General features: G+C 47.1%; 2 protein-coding genes across 2 annotated transcripts in view; one reads left to right on the forward strand and one right to left on the reverse strand.

Annotated features, from left to right (window-relative positions):
* The window catches only part of LOC135897718 (paired mesoderm homeobox protein 2-like), a 55,134-nt gene extending 40,061 nt beyond the window's left edge, over positions 1-15,073 (reverse strand). Inside the window, exon 1 of the mRNA XM_065426429.2 lies at positions 14,725-15,073. Within this exon, the coding sequence (XP_065282501.1) occupies positions 14,725-15,058 (334 nt within the window). The 5' untranslated portion in view covers positions 15,059-15,073. The remainder of the gene's footprint in view (positions 1-14,724) is intronic.
* On the forward strand, positions 2,446-3,594 carry LOC135897727 (prenylated Rab acceptor protein 1-like). Its single transcript, XM_065426437.2, has one exon. It carries the CDS (start codon positions 2,551-2,553, stop codon positions 3,202-3,204), a length of 654 nt encoding a protein of 217 aa, XP_065282509.1. The 5' UTR covers positions 2,446-2,550; the 3' UTR covers positions 3,205-3,594.
* Positions 15,074-15,979: the final 906 nt, after the last annotated feature.

Genomic DNA, 15,979 nt, shown 5'->3' on the forward strand with positions numbered 1-15,979 from the left:
TGCAACAACGCTTTAGCGGAAGCTATTCTGTGGCGTACGTAGCCAGAAACTTATGTCAAAGCGAAGCTTTATTTCCCTTTCGCCCACTGTGCGGTGGCTGTTGGCGTCTGTTTTGCACGATTAGCCAGTACCGGTACCGACACCGGGTACAATGCAAACCAGTGCTGCCCGCGGTGGCAGGTGATGTGCGTAAGCGTGGACGCGAGCTCCTAAACAAAAACTGTACATAATAGGGAGTTTCATATTATGTGCGCCCAAATGGGGCTTTGAGTGCACAACGGGACCCACGAAAAGTGCTGTTCCCTGCTTGCTTTCTTTCGTACCCATCTTGCTATATTTTGCATGCGTGTTTGTGATTTCATGTATAGCCGGCGGTTTACGTTTCTAGACTTTGGGTGAACTATAAAGCTCCATAATATCGCTCATCACATGTTTACGTTGTCGCTCGTGGCGAAATGTTAAGCTTCAAACCTTTTTACGTTACATGGTATGGAAACCACTCATTCATCGGCATATTATCTGGCGATTGCACTCATCTTTATACGCGACTGTGAGTCTCGCTGTCTTTCAGTAAAGTGGCGCCGGATGTTAGTGCAAACCAGAAAAATAATGTTTACAAGCGCGAGCGAGTGCCTACTAAATTTGGGGTCCTTTCCGGGCGATCGTATTTCTTTTGGAACGTTGTCTTTGATCAAAAATAATCGCAAAATTGTTTTGACCCACCAAAATTTTGGTTTTAGTTACATGACGGTTCGACATTTTATTCCGGAATTGTGGCGTAAAGAAACAAGGAGGAAGAAAAGACGTGGGAGGGCAGTATAGCTGCTCAGAGAGCGGTGTTAACGGAGCGCCATTAGCGAGCGGTACATCTTTTTTCGATGCTTCTCCATTGTACACATGCACAGAACACTGCGAGCATAGGAGCCTTTAACCCAAACATCCATTTTAGAATGAAACAGATGTGAATTCACTATTGATAATGAGCAGCCTTACTCAAGCACCTACACGTATATCATATTGAAGAGATTTTTTTTTATGTGTCTGGTTTAGCGTCACAGCAGGTTATTAAACATCACAGTAGGTTATGAGTGACGTGGTTGAGCTGGGACACCGCACTCATTTCTACCGTGCGGCGTTCATTAACTAGCACCTAAATCTAAGTACGGGAAGGTTTTTTGCTTTCCACCCTTCTCGGAGCGCGCCCGCCGGGACAGAGAATTGAACCGCATCAATGGCGACGCGGCGAGTCTATAGGCAACAAATGACTAGGGAGCCTAAACGCAAGCTGCATTTAGGCTCACTAGAATACGTTCGGCGCAAGCGCCATCTATAGTGAGCGACCTAGCCGGTGAAAATGGTCTATGTTCAGCCAAGAGTGTCTCGATATCAATGACGCGGGTTCGATTCCGCCCAGCACGGGAGAAATTTCAAAGAATTTATTTTTATCATTTTAAGAGCTGCCCATACTCATTGGCACGCACCCAATGTGCCAAGTAGGCATAGGATTGTGTTCATTGAACCGCGGCACATGCTCAGTGAGCCTAAGATGGCGCCAAAGAGGGTCACTGAAGTGCGGTACACACTCAGTGGCACGCACCCAGTGTCGCATACTCAGTGTCACAAGTTAGTACGAAGGTTGGTTTCGAATCCGCTTCCCTCATCACAGCAGCCTGATGCCTTACCCATTAGAATACCTATCGACTATACCCAGTGACTCAAATTCGCCGTGGAACGGTTAATAACGAGCATTTCGAAAAGTGCGTGAATTATCCTGAAGTGCTAATCGCATTAAAGACTCAATCAAGACTGAAGCAGATCTCGGGTAACTCGCTTGCCTTCTTCTTCCTCACTTGTGGCGCCTGCCCTCTACGGGGGACTGGCCAAGAAGCCGGCAGTTAAAGGTTAAAGGGAAGGGAGAGAGAGAAAAACCTAAGCGAGAAAGTAAATCAGGGTGAGGTATAACGTTTATGATAATTAGGAAATAGATTTACCTGCATATGTAGAAGTAAAATAATCGCAGATATATGTAAACAGCAAATCTTTTTTGTGTGTGGTATTGGAATAATTTGTAACATGTAATCAACGATTTAATGAGCTATTGAATTATTGATTTCCAGGATTAACAAGGCAGACTTCTTGCCTCACAGAGGTAGACGCAAATGGCCACGCAGATGCTCCTGTGGCTAAAGCCCAGTGGTAAATCCCCGAAGGAGAGGACATTTTGAGTAGTTAAAAGAAATACCCAATATTCGGAATGAAAATTTGAATTTCTTTTTCTCATTTCGATATCGACGGCATGCTAGTAAAAACTGGAACTCAGGGACAAGAAAACTGACAGAGAATCAGTCGTCTTTCTCTTCCTTTCTCTATCGGATTGCGCTTCTTCTTCGTCTTCGAGAATTCATCATTGACTGTACCGCGACACGTGGCGCGTGACACGACAGCTCTTTGCCACGTCAATCTGCTCGCGAGCCCGCCAAGGAGAACAGCTATCGCTTCCATTCCGCCATCATATACCAGCACAGCGGCTAATTATAGCTACATCGAGAGATGAACCGTGAGCAAGACGAAGTCCAGGAGTCCCTGAACCCAAATCCGATGTCTTCAGGTGATGCCCCAGCCACCTTCCGTGTAAAGGCGCGCAGGCGCCTCTCCTCGACTCCAGTACAGGAGGCTTTTGACCTTCACCGCACCGCCGTGTCCTGGTTCAGCGAACAGCTCGACCGCGAACAGCCGTGGAAAGATTTCGCGGACACGACCAAGTTTTCCGTTCCAAAGTCGGCCCAAGAGGTCACCAACCGGATCCGATCGAACGTGGACCGCTTCTGCTGCAACTACGTCACCATCTTCTTCGGCATCTTGGCGGGCTGTGTCGTGTCCATCATGGCACTAGTGGCGAGCCTCGTGGCGGTTGGTGCCGTGTGCGCCGTGTTCAAGCTACACCACCGCGGCGAGACTGCGGTCGTGTGGGGCACGAGGCTGGCGCTCACCAAGAAGCACAGGAGGATCGCCGCCACATTGGTGGCGATGCCTCTTCTCTACGCCGCCGAGATCCTGTCCGCCGTTGTGTGGTCCTTCGGTGCCATCGCCGTGATTGTCATCGTCCATGCCACTCTGTATGCCGGGCTTGGCTCACCGAGCAAGTCAGTCGCCAAATATTTACCGGTCATTTCCGATATAGATGATATCAGTGTTGATCTGTGAGTGACCACTTCTGTCTCTTCAGTTCTTCAAGACATTTTGTTCGTGCCTTTTTTTTCGCCAATGGGTTGGTGAACGGGTTCTGTCTTTATTTTTCTTTTTTTTTTACGTTTTACAACGACCCCGAAGTGCGGCTTGTGTGGTGTACAGGTGGATATATCTACCCAAGTTTTCTGCCGTTAGCATTACGTTTGACACGGTGGACACCAGGAGTTCTCAAAATACAGCTCCGAAAGAGTCGCCAGAGATTGCCGAATAGCCTCGTACTTCGGCATAACCATTGAGAGACTTTTCCATTTGCACTTTTTTTATGTTTAGACTTGGCACTTTTTGTGGTATGTGTGAATGACTGCTCTAGATGCTGAAAGAGCGTGAATAAAAACGTGCCGTGACATTGGTTGTTCTTAGTTCTCGTTGAAATTTTTTCAGCTTGTCTGACGGAATTCATAAAGAAAAAGTTTAGCGGATGTTATTCGATTTTGTGCATAGTGTTAAAGGAATCTATCTCTTAAAGAAAAAGCAAATTGCGGCAGAATTCATCTCACGACGACTGTCGATGGTAAGCGATTAGCATTTGAGCAATGTAGTGACACACTGCATTTCTGAAGGCATGTTTATTTAACATTTACAGACAAGGATATACAGCGCCTGAACGCGGCCGCCATGTTTTTTTTTAATTCTGATGATGATTTTAGTGTGAGCGCTGCTTTGGGACTGCCGGAGCCACGCGGGCAATGCTCGAGCTACAACAGGCCCCAGGGTGTTCGTAGTTGTCAGTCGACTGCGATGGCGAGTTCCGAAAGCACTTCAGCCGTCTTGGCGTCTCCGGAGTACTACAAATGCGTCGATCCCATTTAAGATGACAAAATTATGCCGCGAAGGTGATTTAGCGAGAAGCACCCTGCAACGTCGTCCGCTTCACAGCAGTTGCATAGTTGGCGAAGCTTTTTTTCTCTATGATGTGCGTATATATACCAGTCTTTGGGGCCGGAGGCACTTTCTTAAAGGGACCAAACGCCATCTAGTGGGCGTGCACTCCGTTTTTTGAGAGACGAGTAGAATGTTTGTGCTGCAGGGCATTCTCATGCTTTGCTGCAATTTTACCTTGGTTTGTCAATGGAATACACAACACAGTTTATTGTTAGCAGTTCAATAAAGTGAATTTCCATTGTTGGACTCTGCACGCATTCGCACGGAAAGGTCTAGCGCTTACATGTTTATGTAGGTCAGGCAACTTTATTTGTTAAGACACTAACTGTGAGCAGCATGGTCTGTATAAGCTCTGTTCACACTGACAACGAACACACTCAGCAGCATAACCAACCGTGCAGTGTGCGCGAGATACAAGCATTGCATTTTAAGTCGCGTGTGCTGGCAGTGTCACGAGCTTTATTTTTTTATTCGTAGTGATATTTTATTTGCAGTGGATAGAGAACACGCAATAATTTGCGTATCCATTATTGATATTGATGAATGAGTCACTGGGGAGGGGGGGGGGGCGATGGATTACACTGTAAGCGCGTACCTAGTGGACACGTCCATTTCGGATGCTATATATTCAAGTTCTCTTTGGCTGGGCTGGGCTACGCGCGATGAGACATGCGCCCCCAGCCAACCAGTACTTCAGCAGCATACAAAATGGACATGTCCACTAGGTGGACACTTACAAAATACACCCCACCCCCCACCCAACTCTGTTAGGAACAACTAAACCTGCTTAGCAGTTCAAGCCCCCCGACATTGCGCGCAAAAAGCAAAACAGGTAAACAAACGAAGCACTGACGCATGCGCAGCCCTGTTCCTGCGCATTCTAGTCATATGCTGCTTTCTCTTTTCGCGGTCCTGAGTACTTAAAAGGGCTGATTTAGGTGCATGAAAAACACGAAAGGGCACGAAAACCGTCAAGTTCCGTGCAATCCCGGTACACTCGCCGTAACGGAACAACTGCTGCGCAAGTTACGAAGTCGACACGGGCACCCGATTCCTTTCTGCTCAGCTTTCTTTCGTATCCGAAACGCAGCTTTTGGAATACGTGGTGACCTCCGTGGGCTGCCATTTATAACGCCTCCAACGAACAGGGCAGGGGTGCCTCATTCTATCCCGGCTAAGGGTACCAAACACCAAGGAAGCCTACACATTTTTTGCCCTTAGCATTCAAAACAATATTCATGTGGCTCCAATTCTCCCGGAATATGCACCCTGACCGTCGTAAAGGCTGGAGACAGGCAAGAGCTCAAGCCCTGAGTGGACTCTTTGGCGATGACACATCGGATACACCGGTCCTATACCTCGACATCGCCCGATACCCAGAGAGACCTGCCCCGTGTCTATAGTCGTACTACATAGCACAGCTACTCTTAGGTCTTCGGCCACGCTAAAAATTGTGTACAGTGCCACAGCGGAAGAGGCTGCTATCGCCCTAGCCTACGTACACGCTTCAACTATACTGACACCGGATCAACCCATCACAGTGGTCACTGATTCACAAACCGCTTGCAGGACTTTGGCCCAAGGGATGGTTACACCCTACACACACTGCATCATTACATCATTACGAACACAGCGTTACACAAGGTGCGTATCTTTTAGGCATCTGGACACGCCTCTCTCCATGGTAATGAACGCGCTAATGAGAGCTTGCTAACCGGGCGCCATTGAAAGAGCTGTCCAACCCAGACGACGCACCGACAGTACCACTATACCATACAGAAACTCTACAACATTACAGAGATAACAGGAGGCACTTCCCCCCACCACATCATTCCCTTAACCGAGAAGATGCCGTCGCGCGGCGACAGCTGCAAACTAATTCATTCCCACGTCTCTTTATCTTCACGACTTCCTCATACTGTCCCTACTATGGAGAAAAGTCCACAGTATATCACTACACTTGGGAATGCCCACACCCTCCGTATTACTACCGTATTCTTTCAACACCTTCCTCCTGGAAGGCTGCGCTGACCAGCTTAGACCCACAGGAGCAGCGACGGCTGATCCAGCGGGTACGCGGAGTGGCGCGACCCAATGGGGCCCTGAACTAAGGGCTCTACCCTACGAGGAAGTCAGCCCACTTCATTAGGAATAACTGTTATGGTCATAGTGTCGTCATTATGCCTTCGTACTCATTATATATTTTCCGCTCTGCCATCGTCATCCAATCGCCGTCATGCATTCGTGTTAATAGTGTCGTCGTGGCGACGTCATGATCGTTCTATCGTCTGCATTTTGTCGTAGCCATGCCAGGTTTGTCATCTCAATGTGGTGATGTCGTCGGCATTTCCTCTTCGTCAATCCATCGTCGGCATTGCGTCGTCATCATGCAGTCGTTGTCATAGCGTCATTGTCCTTCAAGTGTCGTCATGCCATCGCCGTCTGCCCTTCGTCGAGATGTGTAGAATCCGCTTGTTCGAGTACCACAAGTATGCATTGAGCTAGGCGCTTCCCGTTCAAGATGTGTCCAACTTAGTCGTGCGCTCTTAATCACAAATGTTCGCTAAAAAAAAAAAAAAACTGCGATTTGCACAAACAGCGGTGAAAGCTTCGCTTAAACCGATTCATGCTATTCGTGGGATCCACATTTCTTTTATTACGAAAGCCTTATATGCCCCATTACGCAAAAATTCGGCGTTGTCCTCGGCAGCGTGACCGAAAGAAGGTACCAAAAATAGCCGACGGTGCGACGAGCAAAAACACGTCAGAAATGCTCGGATGGATGTCATATTTGTCAGGCAGCTTCTGCACCCTCGTGCGCATCTGCCGTTTTTCCGCCGACCTACCGCAAAACTGCATGTGTGTTGTTAGCATAGGCCAATGACTACATATGGGGACCCGAGTGTAAACTGACAAGTTGACAGGTACATAAAAAGAGGTATCAGTCAGTTGGGCGCAATTCAGGAAAAAAATATGCTACGCGCTACGTATCAATAGACTGCGCAGTTCGTAAACGCGAACAGCAAGTAAGGAGCCCCGGAAGCGTGGCACAATGCATCAGCGACCGCGCAAATTTTGGCATTTACACCTCCATTACTAAAGCAGTAGTGGTAGCGGTCCCTTGACAGCTCTGCGCGTGCAAGCGAAGCCGAGCCCTGATTGTGTAGCGCTACGTGACGGCTTAGATATCACGTGCAAAGATGGCACGTAACGTTAACGTAAACGTAGCCGTGTGCTAAAATATATCGGCGTAACGTTACGGTTTCAGCTCCTACGCAGCCAAATGCGTGTCGAATCCGTTCGCCAGGCACAGATGACGCTTCACGGGGCCAGGCCGAGACCGAAACAGAAAATCGAAAACAGCATGCTTCACCTCTATTACTGAAGTACACACGTCGCCCGAGCAACGTCCACAAACGGAACTAAACGACAGCGCAGAAAAGTTCGCGCAACACCGTTCGTGGATCGTACGTTTTACTTGCACCTATCGCGCTCAGGTATCGCGCGCACTTTTAGGATCACGCTATACTACATGTCGGATGCAAGTGTCATCATTTTCTCTATAATAAGCTGGAAAAATGAGAATGCATATCAACATCGAGTGTGACTGTGTATGCTTCCAGGTTTACATGGGCATGTCGCACGCATCGCCCTTTCGAAACACTCAGTCGCACATCCGCGCTTTCTTCTGTCACGTCGAAAACATGATACCAAAGGTAACTTTTCTATGCAAATGAGGGGGGGGGGGGGGTAGGAGGTACCTTTACTAGTACAAATGTCAATAATGCCCACCATTCGCCATAAAGACGCGTAAACCCGCAAAAGAGAATTGAAATGAGGTGTATCTCACAGGTACGCCCAGCGAGATACATCGCTCCTTTACTTGGCAAACAAGGAACCACATCAAATGGTCTCGTGCTTAAAAGAAGCGCAGGAGGAACACTGCCAAGAACAAGTAAACAAGCGACAGTGTAAAATAAAGATCTATAGTAGCGCGTTTTTTAATTAGCTCTGGAAGAATTGTGGATAATATATATTTGCGGAACAATCACCGTTCTTTTGGATTACTGGTTTGCTGCTCTACCAAGGGGCAAAACCTACTCGTGTTGTTATTCGGAAAGTTCCCTAACGATGCGTGGTCACCAGTCCCGTAGAACCGCATTGAGCGCATGACGCTGCGGTTCTAGACATACTGCGCCCACCGCGGAAGGTTAGAAAAATACTCATATTAGCACAGCAGAGAAGTGGCTACATCAAGCGGCTCGACTGATAACTGTAAAAGCGTCATTCAAAACACACGGAATTATTCTCCACTTCCGGCGGCGTTTTCTCTACTTCCTTTTTAAATAAAAAGAAGTTGATTGATAAATATTTTCACAAGCAGTCAAATTTGTTCATTTTCGCTTTTCCTTCCTGTTTGCCTTGGCTCTCTCCCTTTGTAGGTCGCGTAATTTCTCAACTCCTTGTGACTCTTCTTTCCAGCTGCCAATTTTGCACGAAAAGTGCTGTACAATTAGGGCAAAGCCAAACAAGGTAACGGGTGACAGTCATATTGCTTATGGGCTGAACGGTTATTGCAAGGTCTGATGATGGACGCTGTTTCGCATTATTTTATTTTCCGCCTTATCTAGCCGATATCGCGGGTGTATTGTTCCGAGGATCTGCCCGGGCCCCACGTAACCCGGGCCCCGCCCTGGGTACGTGCCTGCATATGTGGTTGCCTCTATTTCGAGAGGCTGCATCCTGTGTCCAGGTTGCTGCGCTAACATTCGAAACTTCGTTGAGACAACGTAGAAACAATTCAGAGCCAGGTGGATGACCAATTCAGGCGGATGACCAGCGGAGCTGTATGTATGGTGATAAATATGTTCTTAATAAATATATTGCTTGAAAATAAGACATATCACAATGAATTTCGTTTTCGCATAATTTTTTGTTGTTTTATTAAATTGCACACTCAGTGCCATTTTTAAAAAATTTTTAACAGTCTTTTGTTTGCTTTATTGGATTTATTCTTTGGTCCCCAAGGTGACTATCACTTGATGATCGCTATGACATACGGTCAGTGGCTCTTTGGCGACACGGGAAAGGTTCAATGGCCAATGTGAGGCCTATACAGGACCGACGACGCGTCGTGGGCACGCTGTTGTTTGTGTAACATTGTGCAACGTTGAATGCCGAACCTTTCCAAGAGAAATGCCACGACCCACTTTCCGTCTGGCCGAGACACGTCTATGTTGAAATCACCCACAATTACGACGGGAGCGGAGTCGGTAGGGGTGATCCAACCGAAGGTGCATGCGTTTGGCGTTTACGGCGCGACCTTCGACCGTACTACGTGCCGCCAGCCGTCGCCGCGCTCGTATTCCCGCGCTTCTGTTCACGACGGGGTCCTTCGTAGATGCGCGGTTCTTCCGCTGTCTCCTCACCGCACGTGACCTTCCCATTGCACGGGTGGAAGGGAACTGCGATAAGTTTACGTGGTTTGCCTATAGAGCCCGTGACGTTAAACCGCAATCCATACTAAACAGTGTCTATTCCGGTTTTGCTTTTTTTATTACGGTATTGTTTTATATCAATACGTTTTGACACTTCTCGGGATTAAATAACGCAGCTGGGGCATACCCGGCGATGCGCTTTTGCTTAATGCTTTAGGTCTTTGAGCTCTGGGGTGGACGCCATCTTTTTTGCATATGCGTATACGCACACAAACCGCCAGAACCTAGCGTATAGAAGCTCCGCTGTAAAACTTGGGCAATTTGTAGCGTGGGAGACGCCTGCATGCTTTTAAGAACAAACTCGATCATGCTCGCATATACCTCTATGCGACTCCGTCTGAAAGTAGCGGCCCCTGAGCAAGCTCGTGCGCCTTAACTCACGTCGTTGACAATGTCAACTCGGCGCGCGCTCTTGCATCAAAAGAGGCTTTTAAATGTGACTGCGTTACATGTGCCATAGATACAAGGTTAGTGTTTATAGAGCGTGTAAAATTCACGGGAAATGGCATTCGCAAGCGCCAAAAAAAAAAAGTAAAGTTGTGTGTTGAAAGCAAGCCGAACTTACAGTTATAGTAAATACCTGCAATACGGCCCACACCACGTAAAGTGCGCTTTTTAGCTTAAGCATATAATATCGGCTTGCTAAATTGGCGAAGGTTCTATGCCGGATGCCAGAAACTTTCTTTTTCTTTTTGTTGCTCAGCTGCAATTTGTATGACGTGACCAAATGCATTTTATGTCACTTTCATCTTATATGGAGAACGTGAAAGTTAGCGAGCTCCCTGAAACGGCAACGCTTCAATTTTTATCAGTTTTCGGCAGCAGGATTCGCGAGTTTGCCGTAGGGTTGACGAACATTGTATAGTGGTGCCTCGTGGAACTAGCCTTTGGCGAAAACATACTCCTTCGAAGCTATACTCAAAATCGACTATAATATCCGCAAAGCCTTTTCTTTATGATTTGCGTTAAAACCCCTGAGAAATTTAACATTGAATTATGGGGTTTTACGTGCCAAAACGACTTTCTGATTATGAAGCACGCCGTAGTGGAGGACTCCAGAAATTTCGACCACTTGGGAGTATGGGACCACCAGTATGGAGCATAAATTTCCGAATATCTATGTAAGTAGCATTGAATATCGTAGAATTATCTGTTAAAATGAAATCAGGAAAGTCATGTCGAATGAGTAGTAATTATTTTAAAATTACAAAAAAATACAGAATTTAGCAGCGCATTCGTTTGGATTCTGTAAGAAATGTTCGGACAGCGAAGCAAGCATCCCTGTGGTTGAATCCCAATGTCGATGCCCGGAATGAAAGAATAGCAGGTTCTGTTAAGTCCAGGCTAATTCTTCAAAAAGGTGTCTCGAACAATCTTTTTTTTTTGCCGCAGTAAAGCGGCGACAAGATAGAAGAAAGTCATGTATCGTCTCCTCCTAATTACAAAACGAGCAGAGGGGGGAGGGAGCCATACCCGACCTCTGCAAGTATAAATTCAGGGAGGGAATGCGGCAACGTAATTTGATGAGAGAGACCTCAAGCATCTTTGTGTTACAAAATTCGCTACGCCAGGGAAACGCCAGGTGCTTGTAATCTGGAGAAGCAGTCCGAACTGATTCGTTAATGCGATTAATATTTTAGGATACATCGCGCACTTTCCGGAATGCTCGTCGCTAACCGTTATACCGCCGATTTGCATGAGTCACAGGGTATAGTCGATAGGTATTTTAATGGGTAAGGCATCAGGCTGCTGTGATGAGGGAAGCGGATGCGAAACCAACCGTCGTACTAACTTGGGTCACTGAGTATGCGACATTGGGTGTGTGCCACTGAATGTGTACCACATTTCGATTACCCTCTTTGGCGCCATCTTAGGGTTACTGAGCATGTGCCGCGGTTCAATGAACACAATTCGATGCCTACTTGGCACATTGTGTGCGTGCCAATGGGTATGTGCTGCTCTTCAAATGATAAAAATAAATTCTTTGAAATTTCTCGCGTGCTGGGTGGAATGGAACCCGCGTCACTGATATTAAGACAATCTTGTCTGAACATAAACCATTTTCACCGGCTAGTTCGCTCACTATAAATAGATGGCGCTTGCGCCGAACCTAGTCGACCTAGTCTAGTGAGCCTAAAATGCAGCTTGTATTTAGGCTCCCTAACCTAGTAATTTCTTGGCTCAAAACTGTCCGCGTCGCCTTCGGGGCTGGCGTGTTCCGAGAGGGGTGGAATGCAAAAGCGCACTAGTTGCTTAGATTTAGGTGTATGTTAATGAGCACAGGATGGTAAAAATGAATCCGGAGCCCTATAGTACAACCCCGTCCCTGATAACCTGCTGCGCAGTTTGGGGTGGCTGAACCCTTTGTTGCGTTGGCTCTGTCATAAGACCTTGCAGCGCGGAGGAGGACTTCAAGCATCAGGGAACCTACGAGCAACGCAAATGGTCATGTGTTCAATATATATATATATATATATATATATATATATATATATATATATATATATAGCAAGCGCGCTGAGGCTTAGTGCTCATCGCTGCGTATGTCTGTGCGTGTGTTCTCGTTTGCTCATTTTCCCACATAATTTCTGCATATCCTATAACATCAAATAAATAATCGTTCTACCCGCCGTGGTTGCTTAATTGCTATGGTGTTGGGCTGCTAAGCACGAGGTCACGGGATCAAATGGGCGAAATGCGAAAACGTCCGTGTACTTAGATTTTGGTACACGTTAAAGAACCCCAGGTGGTCCAAATTTCCGAAGTCCCCCACTACGGCGTGCCTTACAATCAGATCGTGGTTTCGGCGCGTAAAACCCCATTAAAAATAATAGTTGTTCTGTTTACGGCGCTATGCTGTTCACACAAAGGACCAAATACATGAAACTTGCACACATGTGTGACACTCAGTGCAGCTTACACTTGTTGGGAGTACAAAGCGAGGAGCGAAAAATCTCGGCTCTCTGACGATTCACGGCATTCGAAGTTAGTTAAAAGAGTAATCGCCTTCTCAAGCATGAACAAAGCTATCAGACATTCATGTGACCATAGGGTCAACATTAGTATGCAGTGGCAGGTCACGAAGCTTAAGGACAGTGGTTATCCTACCACACTTATAACGTCCATTGCCGAACATGTTTTTAGAGGCATAGTAAACAAAAACAAGGCAGCTACACGGGACAATGAGCACAAGAGGTAAGTAACTGTGATTCCTTATATGCGTAAGCTATCACATGGCCTCAAAAAGATTAGCGAAAGACACGATGCAAAAGTATTTTTTTTTCAGCTCCTTTAAAGATGAAATGTATATGCCAAAGAGTAAATAACGCTACAGAAAAATCAGCCAGAAACAAATGCAAAATAAAGCATGCACACATGTATTAGGAACGTGTAGACAACCTTGTCTACAAGAACCCTTTCACATGTGCAAAATCATATACATAGGGCAGACAGGTCACTGTGTTAATATCAGGTTAAGAGAGCATATGTACGCGACAGCAATGCTCCGGTCACCAGAACATTTGACGGCGCATTGGGCACGATGCGGCTGCAAGCATGTCTTCATCGAAATTAACGCTTTCGCTTGCTGTAGCTCTAAAACGCACCTGGAATTTGGGCAGCTTATTTCATGCTAAAAAATTACTCGGGAAACTACGTTAGCACACCTTCTGTGGCGCTGGCAGAAACATCTTTTAAATTCATGGACGAACATTCAATCAGATGTACTTAAATGTCATTTATTTTGTTCTTTCATTTCATGTTTTGTATTAGTTTTTTGTCACCTTGTCTTGTATATATCTGACGTGTGCCAGCGAATAATAAACAGTAGAAAGTTTGCGCACGTGTGTGTCGATTTCGTTTATTTTATCCTGTTTGTGGACAGTATAGCGAAGTAAACAGAACGATGTCATACCATCTAGTCCCAGTCGAAGCCTTATTCAAATAAGTCAGTCGATCGACAAATAATTGTGCCGCACATAGACACAAAAGTGAGCCTTCTTAACATATTCCTAGTGGTGCAGCGAATAAAAAGTGGGGCAAGACTTTTTTAGCGCTTTTAGGTTACCAACCTTCAGAATATCTTGTGTTTTGACGGTGCTGGAACTTCAAACTAGCTGTGTTTCTCTGCTCAGTGTTGAAGTATATTTGCGCAACGTGAATGGACGTTGCACACCAGGTACGGATTACTATCTGGCAGCTATCTTTAATTCAAATGTGACGTAGTAGTGTGTGCCGTGCTACGCTACGTCGTTTTATTGGATATCCTTGCCAGAATGGTACCAGAAGCGGCCGTACACAATGGGCAAGAGGCAGTGTCTATCGGGCTTGCAGAGAAAGAGACGTCGGCTGTATTGACAACAGAATATGGTAGCTTGGCCGCAGGCCTGGCATGCTATTCTAGATAAATGGTCAGGATTGACGCGACGTGTACACAGACATTGAAAGCGCACAAATAATGGGAACACACATGCACACACTCAAATCTGTATGCAGTCTCAAAAGAAAACCTAGTTTCTTTTTCTTTTTTATCGTATAGTATAACGGTGGTAGGCAGATTTTGTGGTGTTCAGGAAAAAGATGACACGTTGGTGAAAGAAGTCGGGTAACCTGAGCGAAGCCTCTGAAGCTTTGCCGACAATTTGGGTTATTTTTCACTGACACTGAGGGGGAGTATAGTAGAAGTTAGGAGGCGCGTGACAGCTAATCACAATCCCAGCTCGCGCTGTTGATTCTTGTTATACTTGCCCAATAGACATGATCTTTATGCCCCTTTATGTCCTGGATAAGTTCTGCGGCAATCACAGAGGCACGAGGGAGCTGGCCACTCCTAAGCCCTTCAGTGCCTACTAATTCACGTTGTTTTCTATAAACACTCGAGGAGGACCGGCGAACTTGCGTCGAACGCGCCTTTCACGGAGCGCTTGATCGGCCTTGACAAAACAGAGCCGTGCCCAGACGCCAACCGGACTAATAAAGTGCGGATGGTTTCAGGCAGACCGCCGTTCTCACCTCGGACAAGCGCGCGATGCCTGTATGCCACACAGCGCGAGTTGGCCCCGTCAGCGAGCAAGTGACTCTCGGGCTGAGCGCTCACCTGTGGACCTGGCGCGCTGTGCGCTGGCTGCGGCGGGCGCCTGGTCGAGCAGGCGCTGCACGGAGAAGCCCTGCGCCGAGGCGGCCTGGTGCTCGGGTCCCATGGAGGCGCTCTGGCCCACGGCGGCCCAGCGCCAAGGCGGCCCCGCCCGCTTCCGCGACACGGCCGGCCACGGAGGAGGGGCCTGTCCGGGCGCCGCCGCCAGCACGGCGCCCCCTCGGCCGGGGCGCGGGCTCGGGGGCGCCTGTGGAACCGCGCCTCCTCCTTCCGAGGGCCCCCGCGACGCAAACCTTGGAGGAACACTTCTGCAGCGCCTAGACTCCCCCCCTCCCATACACACACCGCGGCACCCTGGCGAAACGAGTGCTGCAGGGCCGTCCCTTGACCGTACCGCTTCACGTGACACGGTTTAGTGGCATGCAGTAAATTTAGCCTCTAAACTGTCGCCGTTTTAACGGTGAATTTATTCGCCTTTTTGTTTTTTAGAACCTTTAGATGTGCGGTTCCGCTTCGTTCGGGGAGAGATATACGCCTCAATATGGGCATACTCATTATTGTTAAACTGGCGAGTGATCAAACTTCTGGCACAGCCATAAGAGCTGTGCGGCCTTATTGTAGAGCTGCTGCCCTAATGCCTGCAGTTGACTCTCACTAAGTTCACGGTTCAGGTAGGACCTTCCATGTTGCAAAATGATGCCATCGTATGCGACCGTTTCCCGGATGCAACTTTCGTAAGGGCTGCTTAGCCACTTTCACAGCGTTGCCGTCGTTTGGTGTAGCAGGCGGAATGCCCCTGAAAACTTATGAATTCATTAATTTCACGAACACAAAATATATATATATATGCTGTCGTTCTCGCTTCTTTGTTTTAGCAAAATATAGACCAAAGTGCATACAGCGAAGACAAAAAGCTTTGTCACTATTGTAAGTTCTCCTCATTTCTATGATGTCATGAAGAAATACTGGAGCAAAGAAGGCTCAGACTCGCACATCTTTTACATGCTGAAGTCATTTACAGAGCAAAGCAGTTAATAGCCCGACGACGACCCTGAACCAACGACTACTATTTTACGGCGACGACAGCGATGACGACGACAACAGCATGATCGCGACACTTTAAGCTCTGACACCTAAAACATCTTCTGTTAGAGAGGAATTTTGAAAATGACTGCCACGCCTCACTTGGCCTTGATTTCGCCCATTTTTACCAATCCAGTCTGATTACGCTAACTACTTCACGACATTTATATTTGTA

Source organism: Dermacentor albipictus, chromosome 1 (assembly GCF_038994185.2).
Source record: "Dermacentor albipictus isolate Rhodes 1998 colony chromosome 1, USDA_Dalb.pri_finalv2, whole genome shotgun sequence".
In the NCBI taxonomy this organism is placed as follows: Eukaryota; Metazoa; Arthropoda; class Arachnida; order Ixodida; family Ixodidae; genus Dermacentor; species Dermacentor albipictus.

Coding starts and splice junctions, on each gene's coding strand:
- LOC135897727 (XM_065426437.2), top strand. CDS start 2,551: ATGAACCGTGAGCAAGACGAAGTCCAGGAGTCCCTGAACCCAAATCCG.